General features: G+C 43.1%; 1 protein-coding gene across 2 annotated transcripts in view; it reads right to left on the bottom strand.

The window, feature by feature from the left end:
• LOC128472406 (mitogen-activated protein kinase 14) overlaps nt 1-25573 on the bottom strand; it is a 132448-nt gene that overhangs the window by 51267 nt on the left and 55608 nt on the right. For both annotated transcript variants that reach the window (XM_053454242.1, XM_053454241.1), the window contains exons 5-7: nt 8907-8936; nt 8723-8770; nt 8431-8545 (exon numbers count right to left, since the gene is read on the bottom strand). In XM_053454242.1, coding sequence (XP_053310217.1) covers nt 8431-8545; nt 8723-8770; nt 8907-8936 — 193 coding nt within the window. The remainder of the gene's footprint in view (nt 1-8430; nt 8546-8722; nt 8771-8906; nt 8937-25573) is intronic.

The raw sequence follows: 25573 nt of genomic DNA, 5'->3' as shown, positions 1-25573 counted from the left end.
TCAGCCATTAATTTTGCCCTCTTTCTTCCCGTCTCCTTCAACTCCGGAAGAATCACTCTGGCACACTTTAGACGTCCGCAGAGCTCTACGAATTTATATAGACCGCACTGCCTTTTTCCGCTCCATGGATCAGTTGTTTATTAATTATTTTGGTAGATCTACAGGCAATGCGGCCTCCAAGCACACGATATCTCGATGGCTTTCCGACACTATTCGCTTAACCTACTCTCTCAGCGGTCAGGTTCTTTCATCCCGCGTTACTGCTCACTCCACCAGAGCTATGGCTACATCCTGGGCTGAAAGGTCTTCGGCATCTCCAGAAGAAATATGCAAAGCAGCTACTTGGTCTTCCTTTCACACGTTTATCAAGCATTACCGGCTAGACATCTTCTCCTCCTCTGATGCTGACTTCGGGCGTAAGGTGCTTCAGGCAGTTACCTCGTGACCATTTTTTCCCCCACCCAGGAGGGGTCATCTTGCTATATCCCCGTGGTACTGACACTACACGACGGGAAAAATAGTAATTTTACTTACCGTAAATTCTTTTTTCCTTAGTGTAGTGTCAGTACATGTATCCCTCCCTGTGCATTCTTGTATTAAATTATATTTTTTTTGCAAGCTATCTTGTGTGTCTTGGTACTTTCTGGAGGTATGAGGGTTGCCGGGTCTCTTATAGGGAGGAGTAGGAGGGGTTAGGAGGTATCTTAACCTCTTCGGTTCTAGGTCCTTGTCCCAGGAAGAGCGACACCCGTGGTACTGACACTACACTAAGGAAAAAAGAATTTACGGTAAGTAAAATTACTATTTTTTCTATGTTTCTCTAATATTAAAGTTTTTTATTACAACAGGTTGCCTAATTTTGGATATAATAGTTTCTTGCTTTGAGTATGTATTCTGTACCATTACAGTCGCATATAGTGCTTGGTGGAATTACATCTGTTTTTTTTACATGTGAATAAACTTAATAAAATAATATGTAAATCACACCCACACACATATACACACACCCACACACACACACATACAGTGGGGCAAAAAAGTATTTAATCAGCCACCAACTGTGCAAGTTCTCCCACTTACAAAGATGAGAGAGGCCTGTAATTTTCACCATAGGTACACTTCAACTATGAGAGACAGAATGAGACAAAAAAGTCCATAAATCACATTGTCTGATTTTTAAAGAATTAATTTGCAAATTATGGTGGCAAATGAGTATTTGGTCAATAACAAAAGTTCATATCAATACTTTGTTGTATACCCTTTGTTGGCAATGACAGAGGTCAAACGTTCCCTGTAAGTCTTCACAAGGTTTTCACACACTGTTGCTGGTATTTTGGACCATTCCTCCATGCAGATCTCTTCTAGAGCAGTGATGTTTTGGGGCTGTCGCTGGGCAACACGGACTTTCAACTCCCTCCAAAGGTTTTCTATGGGGTTGAGATCTGGAGACTGGCTAGGCCACTCCAGGACCTCGAAATGCTTCTTACGAAGCCACTCCTTAGTTGCCCGGGCAGTGTGTTTGGGATCATTGTCATGCCGAAAGACCCAGCCACGTTTCATCTTCAATGCCCTTGCAGATGGAAGGAGGTGTCCACCCCCATGCTTCACCGTAGGTATGGAGTTCTTTGGATGCAACTCAGCATTCTTTCTCCTCCAAACACGACGAGTTGAGTTTCTACCAAAAAGTTCTACCTTGGTTTCATCTGACCATATGACTCTTCTGGATCATCCAAATGCTCTCTAGCAAACTTCAGATGGGCCCGGACATGTACTGGCTTAAGCAGGGGGACACGTCTGGCACTGCATGATTTGAGTCCCTGGCGGCGTAGTGTGTTACGGATGGTAGCCTTTGTTACTTTGGTCCCAGCTCTCTGCAGGTCATTCACTAGGTCCCCCCGTGTGGTTCTGGGATTTTTGCTCACCATTCTTGTGATCATTTTGACACCATGGGGTGAGATCTTGCGTGGAGCCCCAGATCGAGAGAGATTATCAGTGGACCTGTATGTCTTCTATTTTCGAATAATTTCTCCCACAGTTGATTTCTTCACACCAAGCTGCTTGCCTATTGCAGATTCAGTCTTCCCAGCCTGGTGCAGGTCTACAATTTTGTTTCTGGTGTCCTTCGACAGCTCTTTGGTCTTGGCCATAGTGGGGTTTGGAGTGTGACTGTTTGAGGTTGTGGACAGGTGTCTTTTATACTGATAAAAAGTTCAAACAGGTGCCATTAATACATGAGTGGGGGACAGAGGAGACTCTTAAAGATGATGTTATAGGTCTGTGAGAGCCAGATATCTTGCTTGTTTGTAGATGACCAAATACTTTTTTACCGAGGAATTTACCAATGAATTCATTAGAAATCCTACAATGTGATTTCCTGTATTCTTTCCCCCAATTCTGTCTCTCATAGTTGAAACTAGGGCTGCAACTAACAATTATTTTAATAATCGATTAGTTGGCAGATTATTTTTTCCATTAATCGATTAATCGGATAAAAAAATGTAATTTTTTTAAATTTAAAATAATGTAATAAACGTACGATTTACACTTTCATCTCTTTATTGCAATGGCCTCTCTCTATTCACCTTCTTATTTTACTGACATAATAAAAGCTACAAGAACCCAAACACGGTGTTTCTCAAACTAGGTTTTAATACAAAGTTTTTAGTAAATATTAATTCATATGTTAACAATTTTTCATATTTAATAAAAACTATGAGAAAAAAAGCCTTGTTTAAATTTTTTTTATTTACCAAACTGCCCCCGGTTATGCACATCAGACCCCCAGCTTGCCACGCTGCCCCCATATATGCCTTATACCTCTTATATGCCAGATTCCACTGTGCCCCCTGATATGCCACTGTGCCCCTGATATGCCTTATACTCCTTATATGCCAGTGATACGCAACTGAGCACCCTGATATACCTTTTACCCCCAGATGTTTTATGACCCCCTGATATGCCTAATATCGATATGCCTTATACCCCCTATATGCCCTGAAATTCATAATACCCCCCATACACCACTATAACTCACCCATACACAACTTTGGCTCCTCCCCCTCCCATACACCACTCTGGCCCCTCCCATACACCACTCTGCCTCCTCCCCCTCCCATACACCACTCTGGCTCCTCCCCCTCCCATACTCTACTCTGCCTCCTCCCCCTCCCATACACCACTCTGGCTCCTCCCCCTCCCATACTCCACTCTGCCTCCTCCCCCTCCCATACACCACTCCGCCTCCTCCCATACATCACTTTGGCTCCCCCCTCCCAAACATCACTTTGCCTCCCCCCTCCCATACTCCACTCTGCCTCCTCCCCCCTCCCCATACACCACTCTGGCTCCTCCCCTCTCCCAGACAACTCTGGCCCCTCCCCCTCCCATACTCCACTCTGGCCCCTCCCCCTCCCATACTCCACTCTGCCTCCTCCCCCACTCCACTCTGCCTCCTCCCCCTCCCATACTCCACTCTGCCTCCTGTCAGCAACGGATCTTCACTAGACACCAGGGAGCCGGGTAGAGAGGCAGAGTGGCGTATGGGAGGGGGAGGAGCCACAGTGGTGTATGGGAGGGTGGCTCCCATACACCCCTCTGACTCCTCCCCCCTCCCATACACCGCTCTGCCTCTCTACCCGGCTCCGTTACTGACAGTAACGGAGGCTGTCTGTGCGATGCAGACCCCCACCAGCTGACAGAGAGGATGATTCTCTGTCAGCCTGTGAGTGTCTGCAACGCACAGACAGCCTCCGTTACTCACCTTCACTTACACTGTGGCTTCTATGAAGCTGCAGTGAAAGTCCTTGTCAGTAACGGAGCCGGGAGAGAGGCAGAGTGATGTATGGGAGGGGGGAGAGAGACGGAAGTGAGAGACCGGCCGACAGTGAGGGGAATCCAGGTCTCCTGCAGCGTTGCGGGGGATCTGGATTCCGGTGTTATAATCCGATCTCCGTTTGAGATCGGATTATTATAAGGAGAGGAGTTTTTCAGAGCATTTGCTCTGAAAAAACCCTCTTTTTATAATCCATAAAAATCGATTCGATTAATCGATGATGAAATTCGTTGCCAACGATTTTCATAATCGATTATTATCGATTTTATCGATTAGTTGTTTCAGCCCTAGTTGAAACGTACATATGGTGAAAATTACAGGCCTCTCTCATCTTTGTAAGTGTGAGAACTTGCGCAATTGGTGGCTAAATACTTTTTTGCCCCACTGTATACACATACTCCCCCCCCCCACACACACACACTGTAAGGACTTACCTGCCTCTCCGGTCCCGCGCCGCTTCCTCCTCGGCCGGCTTCCCGGGCAGCGAGCACCACCGCTACCCGGTCGGCATCTTCACCGTGTGGCCGACCACGCGGCAAACAGGTAGCACACTGTGTGGTCAAAACATAATATTACACATTACATCTGTAACGTGTTCTTATAACCTCGGGTGACCTCCTTAATGCAGGACACACCTCCACCTGTCCCTATTTAAACCTGGACTTCCTCTTCTGGGTCACCCTTGGTTGGTGTATTTTTGCTATTTGCTTGCGCATTAGATTGTTACTGACTGCTCCGGTTTGACTTGGCTTGTTGACCTCGTTCCTGTCTCCTGATTCGGCTCCTGATTCCTGCTCGTCTGGTATTGATTCGGCTTGTTGACCTCGTCTCTGGATTCTGATTTGGCTTATCCTGATTACCTGTCTGACCCGGTTGGTTCTCTGACTTTCTGGTTCCTGTTTGGCCTGGCCCACTCCGCCATCTGGGGTCCTACCTCACCATACCATTACACACACACACACACACACATATATATATATATATATATATATATATACACACACACACATACATATATACACACACACACACATACATACACACACACATATATATACACAAACACACACATACATACACACACCGGTGCGGGGAACTCTGATCTCTGACAGCCGGGGAAGGTCTTCGCAATGGACGCAGACAACCCCCGCTGCTAGCCACACCTCCTTCCGGCTGCAGCGTAAGTTGTCTACGCGGATCGGTGAACATCAACCCGCTGCCCCGGTATACAGCAGGAAATTGGAAGCACCGGTAAGTGTGTGGGGTGGGATGGAGTGTTAAATGGGGGGAGACAGAAGGAAGACTGCTACCCCGGTATACAGCAGGAAATTGGAAGCACTGGTGTGTGTGTGTGGGGTGGGGGGGGAGTGTTAAATGGGGGAATGGGGGGGAGACAGAAGGAAGACTGCTGCCCCGGTATACAGCAGGAAATTGGAAGCCCCGTAAGTGCGTGGGGGAGGGGAGTGTTAAATGGGTACATAGGGCATTTCTGGAGGCAGAGTGCTCTATGAAATGCCTTTTAACTCCCTGAACGCCACTCTGCCTCATGAAATGCCTTATACCTCCCTATATGCCCCTCTGCCCCACAATATGCCTTTTAACCACATAAATGCCAGAGTGGCATATAGGGGTATAAGGCATTTCTGGAGGCAGAGTGGCATTAAGGGGGTTAAAAGGCATTTCATAGAGCACCCTGCCTTCAGAAATGCCTTATGCCCCCCATTTAAACCCCCCCCAGAACTTACTGGTGTTTCTGACTCCCCGGTGTGTTGTCCGGGCAGTGGGTAGACGTCTACGCGATTCGTGTAGACAACTTCCTCTGCAGCAGGAAGGAGGTGCGTTTAGCAGTGGGGGTTGTCTGAGTCCATCGCAGACCTTCCACCGGCTGTCAAAGATCAGAGTTCCCCGTGATCTCTGACAGTCGGGGGGGTTTTGCGCGATGGAAGCTGACAACCCCCGCTGCTAACTGCGCCTCCTTCCGACTGCAGCGGAAGTTGTCTACGCACTGCCCCGGCTACGCACCGGGGACTCAGAAGTACCGGTAAGTTGGGAGGAGGGTGTTTAAATGGGGGCATAAGGCATTTCTGAAGGCAGAGTGCTCGATGAAATGCCTTTTTAACCCCCTTAATGCCACTCTGCCTCCAGAAATGCCTTTTAACCCTCTATATGCCACTCTGCCTCCTGAAATGCCTTATACCTCCCTATATGCCACTCTGCACCATAATATGCCTTTAAACCCCCTAAATGCCAGAGTGGCATATAGGAGTATAAGGCATTTCTGGAGGCAGAGTGGCACATATGGGGCACAGTGGCATATATATAGGGTTAAAAGGCATATCATGGGGCACAGTGGCATATATATAGGGTTAAAAGGCATATCATGGGCCACAGTGCCATGTTGGAGTGGCAAGCCTGGGGGCAGATGTGCGTAACTGGGGGGCAGGTTGGAAAATACAAGGAAATAAAAAAAAAAAATATATTTTTCTTAAATCATAGCTTTTATCAAAAAATGTAATAGTTTACAGTAACATGAATTAATTAACATTTACTGGTAAAACTAGGGTCGTCTTATATTCAGGCTTTTTCTTTTTTTCCTAAATTAATATTCAGATTTTGGGGGGTCGTCTTATAATCAGGGTCGTCTTATAATCGAGCAAATACGGTATTTTTTCAGGACAAGAAGGTCTTTCTTCAGATACCATTTTTTGATCATATCAATGTAATTTCCTATAAAAATTATTTTATAAAATATGATCAAAAATTAAAATGCCCCCTTTTCTCACTTTTATTTGAAAAATAACTGATCCAAAAAAAGCTAATGAAAAAGCCTGCTAAATACATTCTACTATTTGTCCTGAGTTTAGAAATATCCAATGTTTTCAGTTTTTTTTTGCTTTTTAATGCATGTTATGGGACAATAAGTACAAGTAGCTTTTTGCTATTTCAAAATCAATTTTTTGTTCTCCAAATCTGGTCATTCTTCCAGCGTAAGGAAATCCAGGAATGGATTGAAGCAAAACAGAGAAATTTAAGCAAGACAGAGATATGCAGCTCTGGGCAGAACGTGACACGGCCAATACCCCAAGAAACCATGAGTGCGCTGATTTAGAGATTGTGTATGACTTTGGTCTTCAGCAGCACCCCCTTATAATTAATGCTAGTTCAGGTGAGTGCTTCCTTTTTGTATTTATTTGTATATATATATTATATATTAAACTAGACACCCCAAGGTATTTCAAATGCTGGTATTTTAACCCTTTCCTTGCATGAGATTCTACCACCAGCCTTTGCCAAAGTTTGCGGTTGTAATTGTTTTTGTATTTTTTTCCCCACAAATTGTACTTCAGGTATGAATTTGTTAAACACCCCAAAATGTGTTCAGCAACATCTCTCGAGTACAGTGATACCCCCCATGCATGGGCTTGTAGGGTTGTTTAGGAGGTTAAATGCCACATATGGGCTTAACTTAACTTTAACATCTGGTCCTACTGGCCAAACCCAGCTACTCCGATTTCCCCCATCAAACCATTCATTTTTTTTAAACCCCTTGGGCATTTTAACTCTTTCCACAGCCCTAATTTTAGCACTTGCTCATAATAATAAACTTTACATAGTTACATAGGCTGAAAAAAAGACATGCGTCCATCAAGTTCAGCCTTTCCCATATCTCTTAATTACTTGCTGTTGATCCAAAAGAAGCAAAAAAAAACAGTTTGTGGCTATTTCTAATTTTGTAACAAACTAGCGGAAAAAATCATTCTTGACCCCAGAATGGCAATCGGATCTCTCCTTGGATATTTCCCCATAACTTAAAAATTATATCCCTGAATATTATGCAAGTATTCATCCAGTTGCTGTTTAGATGTCTGTACAGACTCTGATAAAACTACCTCTGCATGCAGATAACTCCACTTCCTCATTGTCCTTACTGTAAAAAAAAAACCCCTTTCCTTTACCTTAGACTAAATGTCCTTTCTTCCAGTCTAAATGCGTGACCACGTGTCCTATGCATACTCCTGTCCACAAATAGGATTCCAGACAATGGTTTGTATTGGCCCCGAATATATTTATATAATGCTATCATATCCCCTCTGAGGTGCAGTTTTTCTAAACTAAACAGACTTAAATTAGTTAACCTTTCTTCATAACTAAAGTGTTCCATTCCTTTTATTAATTTTCTAGCCTGCCTCTGCACCTTTTCCAGTGCTATAATATCCTTCTTTAGAATAGGTGCCCAAAATTGAACAGCATATTCAAGGTGTGGAATGCAGTACCTGCATTCAACCTGTAAGAGAAGCTAGAGTTCTCAAGAGAGTCTGGAGAGAACTTTTGCAACTCTGTTATTTTTTTTTTAATGGAGGCGCTTCCATCTTGCGAGTGGCAAAATGTCTTGCAGTGGTTGTTGCGACTACTCTCCGGAGCAGTTACACCATGTCCTGGGGTGGGCATTCGGTGTTGCTGAATGCTTTGCTACGGAGGCATTTCAGCTACACCATTGAAGTTTAAGAGGCGAGCGTTGATCAATAATATCTAAATGGGAGGGGGGTTTCACCTTTTTTCAAACATGGCTTGAGATCATTAAATTGCAAAGATCCTACCTGTCTGATTATAATGCATCCAATTCAACATAATTTCTGGTGCCCGGTACCACCTTGTTGCCACATAACCAGTCATTTCTTCATCTGTATGACGTGCTAAGCCAAAGTCAAGTATCTGTTAACAAGGATATATTTTTCACATATATAAATCATCAAAAACAACAACCTCAATTTCTTGGATGGCACGTTTCAATTCAATTCAAATGATTTCCTTGAGCCTTAATTATGTACATTAAAACATAAAACTACATGGATACTAAAATTCGTAACCATCTCAAAAAACTTTTCTTACCTTCAGCTCACAGTCTTCGTTTACTGCAAGATTGCTTGGCTTCAAGTCCTGGGAAAAATATATGCAAACATAAATGTATATGTAAGTGGTAAATACATATTTACGAATATTACAATAAAGTACAGAGTTATAGACCTCACCTCAAAACCCACATTTTTGTAACGTTAACAATAGATATACTTACTCTATGGATTATATCGGCAGAATGAATGTACTGCAAGAAAAAAACAAACTGTATTTAGAATATAAATAGTAATACTGACTACTACTGGTAATGACACAAATAAATAGTAAAATTAGCTATTTTTTCCCTCATGATAAAACATACATTTGTTTTTACCAAGACATAAATTTATATTGGTGTATAGTCAGAAAATCACATCAAGTTTATACAATAAATGAGAAAAATGCTCCAGTTAATTATCAATTTATTAGATACAGTTAATTTCTAATCAATTAATATATTACACACAAATATATTTGATTCACGCATGCGGATTCCTAGGAACTTTTTTATTGAACATTTTCCTGTTTTGTGTAATCATATGAATCTCCGATAACTAGGAGGGTCCCCAATAGAAACAACCAAAAACTAATGTCAAAACACTTTGTATATAAATGATATATAGGCAGAAGTAGCCTAAAATTGGGGGGCTCTATTTTTCTTACTCTGGTTAACCAGTACAGTATTTACAAGAGGAAAGCACAAACAGTACATATGTGAATGCTGATGTCATTTTAACTTGTCAGTAGCAGTTACAGACTGATGAGAGTTCCAGTGTCAGTGGCGGTTGGTTAGTTGAGATGCTCAAATCATTGCTCATCTACCATACTGCAATAGTGGAATGCAGACAATTTACTGTGCATCCTCCTGTGTTATGCCCCCCCCTCCAACTTACCGATGCTTCTGAGTCCCCAGTGCTTAGTCGCTTAGTCCGGGCAGCGTGTAGAGCTCTACGCGATTGTATCGTGTAGAGCTCTACACGCAGCCCGGACTAAGCACCTGGGACTCAGAAGCACCGGTAAGTTGGGTCGGGGGTTAACACAGGAGGATCCAGGTCCCCTGCATCTGGGTCCCCAGTGCTTAGTCCGGGAAGCGTGTAGAGCTCTACGCGATTGTATCGCGTAGAGCTCTACACGCAGCCCGGACTAAGCACCGGGGACTCAGAAGCACCGGTAAGTTGGGGGGGGGGTTAACACAGGAGGATCCAGGTCCCCTGCATCGCTGCGCGGGATCTGGATCTTAGTCTCATAATCAGACCTATTTGAGGTCTGATTATAAGACGACCTTGATTATAAGACGAGGGGTATTTTTCAGAGCATTTGCTCTGGAAAAAAACTCGTCTTATAATCGAGCAAATACGGTATATTGTCAGCAATAGAAGCATCTATTGATGTATTTGTATTGGTTTAATAGTATATTATACTTATATTAACCATTTTGTAGGTTGAACTAAAATAAATAGAAATTAGGGGCGTGGCTTGCCTTGCTTAGAGATGGCAGCTTGAGATTTTAGCTCCGCAGCTTTTCCACTATAATCAGCATCCATCCGACACTTATACTCATCATGGGCAGACTGAAACTACCTTCTCAGCGCCAGGAGCCACCAGAGACTCAGACCAGACAATCAGGGCAGTCGCTCTGCAACTACCGTATTTGCTCGATGATAAGACAACCCTGATTATAAGACGACCCCCCAAATCTGAATATTAATTTAGGAAAAAAAGAAAAAGCCTGAATATAAGACGACCCTAAAGGAAAAAAGTTTTACCAGTAAATGTTAATTCATGTAAACTATTTTTAACAAAAGCTATGATTGAGAAAAATATTTTGGTTTTATTTCCTTCTATTTTCCAACCTACCCCCCCCCGTTATGCACATCTGCCCCAGAAATGCCTTATACCCCCTATATGCCACTGTGCCCCATGATATGCCTTTTTTAACCCTATATGCCACTGTGCCCCATGATATGCCTTTTGACCCCCTATGTGCCACTCTGCCTCCAGAAATGCCTTATACCCCTATATGTCACTCTGGCATTAACGGGGTTAAAAGGCATATTATGGGGCAGAGTGGCATATAGGGAGGTTTAAGGCAATTCAGGAGGCAGAGTGGCGTATAGAGAGTTAAAAAAGCATTTCTGGAGGCAGAATGGATTTAAGGGGTTTAAAAGGCATTTCATAGAACACTCTGCCTCCAGAAATGCCTTATGCCCCCCATTTAACACTCAACCCCCCCCCACAAACTTACCGGTGCTTCTGACTCCCCTGTCATGCAGCTGGGGCAGCGTGTAGATGTCTACGCGATTCGCGTGGACAACTTCCGGCTGCAGCTGGAAGGAGGTGTGGCTAGCAGCGGGGGGTTGTCTACATCCATCGTGCAGACCTTCCCCAACTGTCAGAGAATTCGTTGCCCGGTGCGGGGAACTCTGATCTCTGACAGCCGGGGAAGGTCTGCACGACGGACGCAGACAACCCCCCGCTGCTAGCCACCCCTCCTTCCGGCTGCAGCGCAAGTTGTCTACGTAAATCGCGTAGACATCTACACGCTGCCCCGGCTACACACCGGGGACTCAAAAGCACCGGTAAGTGGGGCGGGGGGGAGACAGGAGGATCCAGGTCCCCTGCAGCTGCGGGGGATCTGGATCTTAGTCGTATCATAGTCCGACCTATTTGAGGTCTGATTATAAGACGTCCCCAATTATAAGACGAGGGGTCTTTTTCAGAGCATTTGCTCTGAAAAAACCTTGTCTTATAATCGAGCAAATACGGTATTTCAAGTCCCCCGCGGTGCTAGGCCCGCAACCACCCTCTCTTACCATCAACATCAAAGGAAGTTCCCCACTCCACAGCTCAGTGTGATGGTACTCTGTCTTCTGCCGACATACAGGACAAGTTCCACTCCCTCCCCACCAAACCGGACTTCAGTAACCTCATTGCAGAGGTGAAACACGCACTACACAAGGAGATGGCAGCCTTACCAGTGGACATAGCAGGAGTGGAGCGCCACACAGCTCAACTGGAGGCCTCGCACGCACATGTCTTGCACCAGGTATCTGACCTGCGACAGACCACAACACACCTGAAAGGTGTGGCCACCGAGCTTCTTCACTCGATTAAACATCTCGAGAACAGAGTTAGGCGGCATAATGTGAGGGTTTGGGGCCTAAAAGAGCCTGAGGGCCCTGAAGATCTGTGAGCTTTATTACAGCAGCTCTTCAACACAAATCTGATTCCCCTATTTGCTTTGACAGGGCACATCGCGCCCTACGGCCCTGTGGTACACCAACCCCCAGGATGTTGTTTGTTGTTTTCAGGACTTCATTTTGAAGGAGGAGGTTATGGCAAAGGCAAGGGGCTCCCGCACCTTTGTCTTTGAAGGCCAAACACCGGCGCTCTTATCCTCTATCACTCTGCGAAGACAGAGGTATTAGATACCACTGGGAATTCCCTTTTCAACTTATCGTCACACATGAGGGTTCCACGTATATTGAAGACATCATGATGTCACAGAGGTTACAAGCACCCTTGGGATTTCCACTCCCCACGTGGAACATTGGCTACTCCCCTCCCATTACACTGGGATTGTTCCTCAAGGGGCTCCAACACCTAGGCGCATGAGAATGAGACGCAGGGAATCCGTTGCAGCGGATAGACACCCCTTGTACACTCACAAAGAGTAATGTTACTCTCTCATGTCTCTCACACATGCATATAACACTTTTTTTTTTTTTTATCACTGTCTCACCTCAAGCGTACACATTCTTATTGATCCGCCGCCTCGAGACTTGAGTGATCGCTTGTTGCCACGTTTAAATTTTGCACATTTTTGGTCATGGCTGATGGTTTTGAGCCTCAATGTCCGGGGTCTTAATATCCCAGAGAAGGGAACTCTGACAGGCTAATTAATCCGTGGTTCTTCTACAGGAAACTCACTTTCAGGGTGCTAATGCACCTCCGCTTTTCTACTTGTATTTACTAGTAATTTCACAGACTCTAAATCTAGAGGGACAGCCATTTTGTTTTCGCGACATACTCCTTTTCTTCTGACCGCAGTTAGGGACGACCCTGACGGCAGATTTACGTTCGTTAAGGGTACCATTTGTGACCAGATGTTTACTTTTGCCTCGATTTATCTCCCCAATAAGGAGCAGTCTGCTACCTTGTCCCGCATCCTCTGCTCCCTTATGGAGTTTAAACAAGGTATTCTAGTTCTAAGAGACTTTAACCTGCCTCCAGACCCACGTGTGGACACTACTTCAGGGTCCTCTCACTCGCCACCCTCTCACATTAAGCTATTCAATTCTATCCTACGGAAGTATAGGCTAGTTGACTGTTGGAGGGCGTTCCACCTGGAAGGAAGAGATTACAACTGCTATTCTGCCCCTCACAAGGGTTTTTGGAAGGCTGCTCCATTAGCACAGCAGGGATTTCAGATCACTCCCCGGTTACCATACGTCTTCGAGCCCGCTTATATAGGCCGACTACCATGTGCTGGCGACTAAATGAGTCCCTACTGTCGGACGGAGAGACAGTCCAGACAGTTACCGATCAGCTGGAACACTTTTTTCTGGAAAATGCGAATTCGGGCGTGGGAATCACTTGGGTAGCCCATAAATGCACTATATGAGGGATCTTTATTAGTAGAGCCTCGCATTTGAAACGTCCGAGAACCCAAGAACCCAAGAACCCTCGGACCTTTAGAGTCGCTCCACAAATGCACACTCGTTCATTATATAATCTTCAGGGTGACTATACATACCGACCTCCCGCGCGTTATCAGTGACTTCTTGAATACACACGTGAGCCACAAACTCTCTGCTGACCAATCTGAGGATCTGAAATTACAGAGGAGGTGTCGGCCGCCCTGAAATCAATGGCTACTGGGAAAGCTCCAGGTCCCCCTTAGATATTATAGGGTCTTTTGGTTGTACTTGCAGGCGCCTTTTACATCTCTCCTCCATGCTATTCAGCAGGGTGAGCAGTTGCATCCTCACTCATTGATGTCGACGATCTCTATGCTGCCTAAGGATGGCAAAGATCCTTTGTTATGCCAGAGTTACAGACCCATAGCCCTCCTGAACATGGATCTGAAAATCTTGGTGTAAGTTTTGGCAACCAGGCTTCAGTGGGTTCTGGACTCATCTGTACACACAGACCTGTCGGGCTTTATTGCAGGGAGGGGGGGGGCGCAACGGGACATACAGAACTTTCAACACCATACATTTCGCCCAGGTGACCAGTCAGAAAATTCTTCTCTTGTTCGCTGACATGGAGAAGGCGTTCGATAGGGTTGCATGGGACTTCATGTTTCAGACCCTCCGGACCATGGACTTTGGTCATTTCTGGCTCCACTGGATCACCTCCTTATATTCGGCCCCTTCTGCACATGTTCGCCTGAACGGAGCTCACACAGAATCCATTCCGATGCGAAATGGTACACCACAGTGTTGTCCCCTATCTCCCCTCCTGTTTGCCCTTTCACTTGAGCCTTTTCTGCAGGCTGTCAGGGATAACAAAAGCATCCATGGACTGGCTTGCTTCGAACGCTCACTTAAAGTCTCTGCGTATGAAGAACACATCGCATAATTAATTATACTTCTTAGGGATAAGCCTCTTAATATTAGATTTTTTCCAATGGGTTTCCTGTAAGAAAACAATCAGGGCTCTTTCTCTTCTAATAAAGTCAAAGAGGATCGAACGCTTAGTGGGAGAATTCAAGCCTTGCGTATTGATTGATATAATCTTAACCATGGCCATTGATCTCAGAATTCTTAGGTCACCTTCTCCACGCTTCCCGAGTAACATACATACATTTAAAACACACAAATAAATATTAGTGAGAATTGTCTCAAATATTTTATCAAGCTTCCCGACGTGTATATCTTTATTTTATACCTTAATAAATAGCTTAGAAGTGAGCTATAGCTATATAATTTTTCTCCCAGCTTGTTATAAAACAGTGTCATATCCTTATGTCTATTGCAATATCTATTACAAACTTAATATCTTTGAAGCTTTTTCCTACTATCTAAGCCATTTCCTTTATGAAAATAAATCACCACTTTAAAAGATATATATAAGAGAAAAAGGAAAAAAAAATACCTACATGCTCCCCGGCATCTACACCTCTGGTTGAAGTATGTCTTAAAGTGCAATAATACATTTCACTGTGTATATGTATCCTATATCCTTAGTGTATCCCAAAATTTTAATCTTCTCAGTATTCTTCTAATTTAAACTCTATCAATCACAGAAGTGTCATTCTAGCCACTAAAGTATTTCTGCATGCTCCCCAACTTCTACTAGCTAATTCTGGGAACATCCCATCCACTTGTTAATAAGACACCTCTAGTTAAAACATATCTTAAAAGTGCAAAATAAGAATATTTCACTATATTTCCTATATCCTACATATCTCTACAAATTTTAGTCTGCTCAGTGTTTCTAATTTAAACTCTATCAATCAGAAAAGTGTCATTCTACCCACTTGTTCTTCCTTCGAAAGAAACAGGAAAAGAGGCATGGCATTACTTTTTAGCAGTGAATTGGATGTAAAAATCATATATCAAGAGACTGACGATGAGGCCAGGGTTATGATAGTAGTGGGAAACCTACACCCTAATTAATGTTTATGCACCTATATTTAACACACATGGTAAAAATGACAAATAAAAATTCTGGCCTTTTGTTTATGAAAAAGCCAGCTTCCAAAGGGGTTAACTAATTCTTACATTAAACAGGGCTGGCAGTAATCATGCCATGGTGTGTCTAGTGAAACTTAATCCCAAAGGGCAGGGTGGATAGCTTTTTTCTTCTACATGAAATCATTTAATCCCTTCAGGATCAGGGTTTATTTTTAATTTTCTTTACCATGTTTGCGCTAAATGACCAGAGCAGTGTTTGTGGTTTTGCCAAGTCTTTATTCATCTGTGAAAGAAAGAAAGTAAGGCTTTCTTTTGAGAGAAAACAAAAAATATAAATTATATATATATATATATATATATATATATATATATACATATATATATACATACATATATATATATACATACATATATATATATACATACATATATATATATACATACATATATATATATACATACATATATATATATACATACATATATATATATACATACATATATATATATACATATATATATATATACATACATATATATATATACATACATATATATATATACATATATATATATATACATACATATATATATATACATACATATATATATATACATATATATATATATACATATATATATATATATATACCCCATCATTTAGTATTAAAAAAAATATCTAAAAACGTGGGGAAACAATTTCAGTTTCACCTATAAACTGTATTTGTCTTGTTTTTGGAAACGTCTCATATGTCTGGTATTTTAATTTATTTTGGCACTTACATGGTTAAACACGAATGGAGGGCATTGCTGTGTCTTAACAAATCTTTTTAAAAATGTGGTATGGTGGAAGTTGGGTCCCAATGGCAACCAGAAAAAAGAAAAACTACTGAACAAAAAGTATAGATTTTTTGAAAGTTGACATCCCAAAGTGTTTTACTAGGGGCATTTTAATATTTTTTATTTAACCATTTTAGTGTCAATCTGTCCTTAACATTACAATAAAGTTTCATGGTCCCAAATATCAATTTAACCCCAAGAAATATATTTCTTGAAAGCACAAAGATAGTATATCTAGATGTACTGTTAGATGTTAGGGACCTAATCTGATCATCATCCTTAACACTATACAGTACTGTAACCTGACTATAGAAGTGACATGTTTGGGCCATTGACATTGATCAGGGAGACCCATCAAAACATCAGTGATCAGTGATCAGGCAATATTTATTTTTATTAATTTGTGTGTGGAGGGGTTATCATTGTTACCTTACACGACCCCTCTCTCTTTCTAGGGCAGCATCATCCAGTGGTTACCATAATGATCAGATCACTCCTGTTCACCAGAAGTGATCTGATCATCAGCCCACTTTTGATTTTGAAGAATCCTTGACTTTCAGGTCAGTGCTGTTATTTTTCTCTTTCAATGCTGATGCTCCATAGGATATTGATGGAGTACAGGCCCTTGGTGGAGCAGGTCCGGCTTGTTCTCAAACTTCTTTGGGGGCTCTACAGACAGAAGGATTAACTCTGGGTACCAACATCTCTATCTCTTGATCTTCCTGCTGATGAGAGGAAGAGGTGGAAATATGTAACCCAGCTCTACATCCCAAGACCTGAGAAAAGGCATCCAGAGCTAAGGGGTGGCCTGCCGACGACAAGGAATAAAACAGAGGCAGTTTACTGTTGGCTTCTGTAGCCATTAGGTTGATCTGTGGGGTCTCCCAGTCTCTCATGATCTGCAGAAATGTTGCATCATTTAGGATCCATTCTCTTTGAAGAACCGATGTTCTGCTGAGGAAATCTGTGGCGATATTCTCCTTTCCATGAATGAACACGACTGGAAGATGAGAGAGCTAGAACTCGGCCCGCTTGCCGATTTTCTGAAGAGTTCCCAATTGGAGACTCCTTTTGCCTCCCTGCTTGTTCAGGAAACCACCACCATGCGATTGTCTGACAGAATTCTCATTGCCCCCCCCACCCCCCGTAACATGCACTGCCAAAAAAGGAGCACTTTGCAGACTGCTAGAAGTTCCAGTACATAGATATGTAGGAGACGCTCCTGGTTTGACCAAAAACCTTGTCTGAATTCCATCATGGCCCCCTACCCGGATAAACTGGCGTCTGTAGAAACTACTGTCAACATAAGCACATAAGCTCGGTCCAGATAAGAAGAAGGGCCCATGCCAGGACAGGCCTTGTAGTCACCATCATTCCCAGAAGGCGCAAGAAGAGCCTCAGACTGGAGAGATGTCTGGAAAGAATCAAGCAGGGAAGGCTGGTGATAATCTGAATCTTGTCTCCCGGCAGAAGATCATCAACATCAGCAACAATTTCTGACAGCAGCCGGTGAAAATCCTTGGTGCAGAAGCGAGAGCAAAAGGAAGGAATTGGAACTGGAATGCAAAAGATCATTTGCGACTCCTGCCTGATGGTAACATGAAGACAGGCATCTTAAAGATCGAGAGTAGCCAGAAAGTCTCCCTTGGAAAGCTCAGCCTTCATCCATTACTTGAAATCTGAAATTATTTCAGAACCGATTCCTCCCTGGCTTTCAGGCAGGACAAGCAAAATTTCCTAGAGGAGTCGGACATAGTAGCCTTGCAATTTTTACAGGGAAAATGCTTTGTCTTGGCTGTAGCCTTTGTAGGAGCTGTAGATTCTTCAGAAAGGTCTGGCTTATCTAGAGACATCCTGACAATAAAGGACAGGAGACGATTAAAATATAAAAAAACAAGACCGAAGCAGAGAACTCCCATGGACTCATAACCTACTCGGGCTAAGAGGTAGAAAGACACCAAAAACAAAAAAACAGGATGCCAGGACTCTTCATCAGAAGCAAACCAACAGCAGCACAAGCAAAGAAATAGAGAAACCTTACCAAAAATGCAGAAGAAAACTGTCCAGAAACCACCAAAAAAAACTTCTGATCTTAAAGCTGCTTCCTGCTGCTAAAAGACGCGAACATCAGGCACCCCTGGCAGCCTGGGACGTGAACCGGAAATGCATCACGGGCAGGGACCTGCCGCAACCGCTGGCTGAGGGCAGTGGAGTCCCAGCGTCCTGGAACAAGCTAGCAAGCCCAAGGGGTGCCGAAGGTAAGCAAGCTAGAGTTTCCCCAAGGACCCTGCATGAAATGAACCCTTTCCTTGCTCCGGCAAAGTGATCCACCCAAGGATCTGACCGGAGTGGGGGAAAGCAAAGCGCTTCCCCGCTACCCAAAGTGGGAAGGTAGCACAGGAGAAACGAGCTCTCCCACAAGCTCAGAAAACAACAAAACGGGGATGACTGCACCTACCCGGAATAGGGCAGGAAAGAACTGAGGGTAAGGGTGAGGTTCTGGGGGTTTATTCTTTCATGCCCTATTCAGATAGGGAGTCTGTTTATACCAGACGGAAGCCCTTGGCATGAAATAGCACATTCAACAGTAAATGCAGTTCCCCCATCAAGTTCTCCTCCTATAAACCCTCGAGTTCCTGTAAAAAAAAAAAAAAAAGGCCCCAGGCCTGGTGTCTAGGCAAGGTATTGTGTTGTTCAATAGACCACTTCCTGTTTTACTCCAACATTGGCATTGTCTGGTGATGGTGGGATAATTTGCTATATACAGCTATTGTTCATGGTTCCAGTGCTGAGGAAGCAGACTCCACAGAGATACTGCACTGGTGTACCAGCAAGACCATCACATTGCAGCTTGCAGACGTAGGAGGATTTCTGTTAAAGGGTTTTCCTGCAGCAGTGTTTCCTGCTGCAATATAACAACAGAGTTTGCTGGATCTGTCGTTATCTCATCTCTCATCCCTAGTCCTATATAACACAGCTCCCCCTTATCCTTGATTGCGAGGTCTACCTTGTTTGGCAGTAGCAGTGACTCATTGTTTTCATCTCCTGTTATGACCTGGTTTGCTGTATTGATGACCCTGACTTCTATCCTATCTATTACAATCCAATTTCCAAATCCAATCCAAATCTCTTCATTCAAGAAGATGGCTTGTCTGACTTCATTCTACTATTACTAGGGGTATAGTGTATCCGGACGGGTGAAGTGGATCATCAGCAAGTGCCACAGGGAAAACCTGAGTGGGAAACGGTTGGAGGTTAAAAATCTCCATTTTGGTCTCAAGGAGTCTGCATCCCTAAAAAAGTAACTGTCCCTGAAGACACAAACCCATAGAAAGTTTAAATTTAAAAAAAAAAGTTTATTGAAGAGAGGAAGTTATGTAGGGCATCAAGGGGGGGGGGCTTAGGTTCAAAAGAATGAACGTGAAGCTGAGAATTGCCTTCCGTCACTGCTAAATGCAGATCTAAAATTGCTAATTATAAAATACAATAAAATGTTTAAAAAAGCAAGTTTTCTGGCTTTTATTTGATTTGTTTTACTCATCTACCCACCAAGAGCTAATTTCACACACATTGTACTTTAGGTATGAATTTACAGCTCCTAGTATATGTCACTGTAAAACACCCCAGTATGTCCTAAGCAACAACTTCCAACTATAGTGATACCACCCATACATAGGTTTATCATGGTTTTTTTTAATTTCTTTGTGCCAGGGACATTTGTGCCAAACATTTGCAGTAAAGTTTCATTCTCCTCTGTTTCTATGGAACGTTAAATCATCTGCTACCTATAACAATATCTTCAACAGAAGTCCAGGCAGACAGCAGCATCCCCCTATGATCAAGGAGAGAATTTGCCACACCCATTGAAGGTGTTACATCCACAAGGTTAAAGTTGCTAGACTTAAAATGAGTTCATTTGGTTCAGTAGCTGTAAGGATCCATAGGTACATAACAGACAGAAATAATAACCTGTTTGAGCTTGCTGAGGAAAAGGAGTGTAAGTGGGTAAGTACCAGATGTTTTCCTCAATCATTAGTAGTAGAAATACTTTGATAATGCAAGTAGAGTTTATTGATGCATAATTTACTAGAAGAACACAAAGTTATACTGAAGAAACTTTTAACAGTAGGACAAAAGGACCTTTTCTATAGTGTGTCTAAATAAAATCCATAATCCTAGAAGCATGCACTAAAATGGTAACAGAAACACTGGTCTCTCTAGCTAACTCAAAACAGTAAAATTAACCCCTTAACGGCAAAGCCCGTACATGTACGGGCTGCTGTTAAACAGCTGCATCGCCACAATCGCGGTGTTTTAAAAATAAAATCCATAATCGTATATATAATAAAGGCGCTATATAAATAAATATAGCGCCTTTATATAGTGTGTCTAAGTAAAATTCATAAACGTATATATAATAAAGGCGCTTTATAAATAAAGGATAATAATAATAATAATAGTTTTCCTCAATCATTAGTAGTAGAAATACTTTGATAATGCAAGTAGAGTTTATTGATGCATAATTTACTAGAAAAACACAAAGTTATACTGAAGTAACTTGTAACAGTAGGACAAAAGGACCTTTTCTATAGTGTGTCTAAATAAAATCCATAATCGTAGAAATATGCAATACCCACCTTCATGTTCCCCGCTATCAACTGAAGCCCAAGCAAACCTGCATACTTTGCTACAAGCCCTCACAACCTCCAATACCCACCTTCATGTTCCCCACAATCAACTGAAGCCCAAGCAAACCTGCATACTTTGCTACAAGCCCTCACAACCTGCAATACCCACCTTCATGTTCCCCAGAATCAACTGAAGCCCAAGCAAACCTGCATACTTTGCTACAAGGTATACAGAGTGGACCAAGAGATCTCCTTTATTATCTGTTATTGTTTTCTGTATTGTTATTATCATTTTCCTGTTTCTGTGCCTGAATTGTCTATTACCCTTTTTTCTGTCTATCTATGCTTTTATAGCCTAGGAATGCCCTTACTGGGAGTTGCAGCATTTTTCCACTGATTGTTTTTATTTGGTAAAATTTACGTCACGCCTGTCACTACTTAAGTGTGTTATATTTTACTTTCTATCTTTCTGCTCCATTAACCCCTTATCTCCTATATCTGCCCTCTTACTGCCCCTGTCCACTTTAACACTATTTAACACTCTCTATTACAGCCCTCACAACCTGCAATACCCACCTTCATGTTCCCCACAATCAACTGGGGTTTTTCGCCAGCCCTCCCTGCCCCTCTCCCACCCGCCCCAGTGGTGTTCTAATATATAGACAGTTAAGTACCAGCTCTATTGGAACACGCCAGTAGAGGGCACCAAACTGTAGATCCCTTTACTACCCACTACTCCCCATTAAAGCATTCCAGATCCTATCCCTCCCCATCTCTCTGCCGTCAAAGCTATCCCAGTACCTCTACACTAAACCTTTATATGTGAAACCTACCTATATTTGCTCTACTACACCTGTCCCCCACATAGTCTTCCCTATTCCTATCACTCTAAACCAGCAAACTCAATCAACATGCGCAACCTAACCAATCTTATTCCTATCATCTCCAACCATAAGCTACCTCCCGTCTTTAACTGTGCCCTATGGAATGCCCGCTCGGTATGCAACAAACTTGCTTGTGTACATGACCTTTTTCTATCCCATGCTTTTAACCTCCTAGCTCTTACTGAAACCTGGATCCCCTCCCATGACACTACTGCTTCTGCTGCACTCTCCTTCGGAGGACTACACTTCAGCCACACTCCTAGGCCTGATGGCAGAAAGGGTGGTGGTGTAGGCATCCTTCTCTCACCTCACTGCACCTTCCATAATATACCAAGGCCTCCCTCCCCTCTCATTCTGTTCCTTTGAAGCTCACACAATCCCTCTTTTCTCTCCACTCTCTCTTCAAATTGCTGTCATATATCGCCCTCCAGGTCCTACCTCTCAGTTCTTTGACCACCTTTCTGCCTGGCGCCCTTTCTTCCTCTCTCCTAATATCCCCTGTCTTATTCTGGGTGACTTTAACATTCATTTAGATATATCTAACAACTCTGCTAGCTCCAAACTCCTCTCCCTGACATCCTCCTCTGGTCTCTCTCAATGGACTAATTCTCCTACGCACACCGAGGGACACTCACTTGATCTGGTTTTCTCCAGATCATGCTCCCTTTCAGACTTCTCCATCTACCCGTTCCCTCTGTCTGACCACCACCTTCTATCCTTTTCTCCAGTGCTAACCCCTAACAAGACAAACTTACAGCGCTCACCTCATACTTGTTGGCCATTACCAGACAATACCATTACCCAACTGTCAGCCTCACTTGAACCTCTCTTACCTTCCATGTTAACCCTTTCCTGCCCAGACACAGCAGCCTCTTTTTATAACACACTTGCTTCATCCCTCGACACCATAGCTCCAATTACTACAAGTTACCCCCGACGATTTAAACGTCAACCATGGCATACCAAAACCACACGGTTTCTTCAGAAGTGCTGCCGCACGGCTGAGCGTTACTTCAGAAAATCCAAATCCAGCGAAGACTTTACTCACTATAAATTCATGCTCCACACCTACAAGTCTGCCCTCTCTCTCACCAAACAGCTCTACTTCTCCACTCTCATATCCTCTCTTTCTTCCAACCCACGACGCCTTTTTTCTACTTTCAACTCCCTTCTCTGTCGACCCCATCCCTTCACACCTCACAAAGTCTCTATGTCCATCCCTTGATCCATCACTTACCCACCTATTTAATCTTTCTCTATCATCTGGAACTGTACCATCTGCCTTCAAGCATGCGCTAATCACACCAATTCTAAAGAATCCTTCCTCAGATCCCGTCTGTTTGACTAACTACCGCCCTATCTCTCTGCTTCCTTTTACCTCTAAGCTGCTTGAACGGATTGTGTACAATCGCCTCACTAACTTCCTCTTCTCTAATTCCCTCCTTGACCCTCTACAGTCTGGTTTCAAACCCCTTCACTCTACTGAAACAGCTCTAACAAAAGTCTCCAATGACTTGCTCTCTGCCAAAGCAAAAGGTCACTACTCTATTCTAATTCTACTGGATCTCTCTGCTGCTTTCGATACTGTTGATCACCACCTTCTTCTAGACTCACTTGCTTCTATAGGCATTCGAGATACAGCTCTCTCCTGGATCTCCTCATATCTGTCTAACCGTTCCTTCTCTGTCAACTTCTCTGGCAAGACATCATCACCCCTTCCACTTTCGGTTGGTGTCCCCCAAGGTTCAGTCCTTGGCCCTCTGCTGTTCTCTCTTTATACTTCCTCTCTTGGCAAACTAATCAACTCATTTGGCCTCCAGTATCACCTATATGCAGATGATACCCAAATCTACCTGTCTTCTCCTGATCTCCTAAAACACATCTCTCGTATCCGCTCATTCCTCACCCAAGAACCCACAAAAACCCTGGTTCATTCCCTTATCATTTCCCGTCTTGACTACTGCAACACTCTTCTGGTTGGCACTCCACTGTCTCAACTCTCTCCTCTACAGTCTATCCTAAATGGCGCTGCTAGGCTCATCTTCCTTGCACGTCGCTCCTCTTCTGCTTCCCCCCTCTGTGTAACCCTCCACTGCCTCCCAATTACCTTTAGAATTAAATTTAAGATCCTGGTACTGACATATAAGGCCATCCATAATACTGCTCCTCCGTACATTTCTGACCTCATTAGCAAATACTCTCCTACTCGATCCCTACGGTCCTCCCATGGGCTAAGGCTCTCCTCCTCACTCATCACCTCTTCCTTTTCCAGTCTACAAGATTTCACTCGAGCTGCCCCATATCTCTGGAATCTACTCCCAAGGAACCTTCAGCATTCTCCCTCCCTCCCAACATTCAAGAAAAATCTAAAAGCCCACTTCTTCAGAGAAGCATACCATCTTAGCTGCTAGAACTTCCTTGTCATCGATACAACCACCACAATACCTCTCACCCTTTCTCTATGCCTTATGTTTGTCACCCCATTTCCCACCAAATGTATCGGTTTGTCTTAGTCTGTCAATTCTTGTCTTTTCATTTCCCTTGAATTTATGTATTGTATTAAGCGCTGCGTAAACTGTTGGCGTTATATAAATAAAGGATAATAATAATAATAATAATGTTTTCCTCAATCATTAGAAGTAGAAATACTTTGATAATGCAAGTAGAGTTTATTGATGCATAATAACACAAAGTTATACTGAAGTAACTTGTAACAGTAGGACAAAAGGACCTTTTCTATAGTGTCTAAATAAAATCCATAATCGTAAAAGCATGCACTAAAATGGTAACAAACACTGGTCTCTCTAGCTAACTCAAAACAGTAATATTAACCCCTTAACGACAAAGCCTGTACATGTATGGGCTGCTGTTAAACAGCTGCATCGCCACGATCGCGGTGTTTTCGCCGCGACCGACGGCTTTGCAGCATCCACGGAAGGCTCACAAGTGGGGCTGGCCGTGGGTCCGGGGAGGAAAGCCCACCCCACAACAAAAATGCTAAAACGGCTTAGGAAGCGATCGGATTCGCTTCCTAAGCATAAACTGTATTGCTGACATGCCCCCCTACCCCAATAGCCTTGTGATTGCTCCGAAGAGCAACCACAAGCGGCATCATGTAAATGACGTTGCCGCCATTCACAAAATGGAGTCAACAATAGAAAAATGACCCTCTGGATACTGCATTCAACCATGCAAGGTCAATGGAGCCCAGCTCATTAATCAGTGTGATCAGTTGAATTGGCCGGTTTCAAAGATGTCCCAATATGGGATGTGGGAACAGACTGACCAGATGTCTAAATGGCAAAAAAACTCATACCTCACAAAGGTGGCCTTTTACCTCCCAAATAACCCAACAAACCCATGCATGTGGGGTATCACTGCACTCAGGAGAGGTTACTGAAACATATTGGGGTGTTTGACACGGACATATACCAGGAATGGTAAATTCATACCTGAAGTACGTGTGTGAAAAAAATACAAAAAACTATAAAGTTTGACAAAGGCTGGTGGTAAAATTAGTGCATGGAAAGGGGTAAAATACCAGCATTTCAAATACCTTGGGGTGTCTAGTTTTTAAAAATATATGGCTACAAAATTAAGGGGATTGGGAGATACTAGTTATGAAGAGAGACTAAAAAAAGTTAAAATTAATTATATACGCTAGAAAAACGGCATCTCAGAGGGGATATAATAACATTATATAAATATATGAATGGGCCAATATAAAGAACACTTCAATGTACAAAGAACAAGAGGTCACCCTCTTAGACTGGAAGAGCAGAGATTTCATAGACGACAAAGGAAGGGATTCTTTACAGTGAGGACAATAAAGGTATGGAATTCACTGCCAAG

Source organism: Spea bombifrons, chromosome 2 (genome assembly GCF_027358695.1).
Source record: "Spea bombifrons isolate aSpeBom1 chromosome 2, aSpeBom1.2.pri, whole genome shotgun sequence".
NCBI lineage: Eukaryota > Metazoa > Chordata > Amphibia > Anura > Pelobatidae > Spea > Spea bombifrons.
Note: the sequence above shows the minus strand (reverse complement) of the source record. Positions and strands in the feature narration are given on the sequence as shown.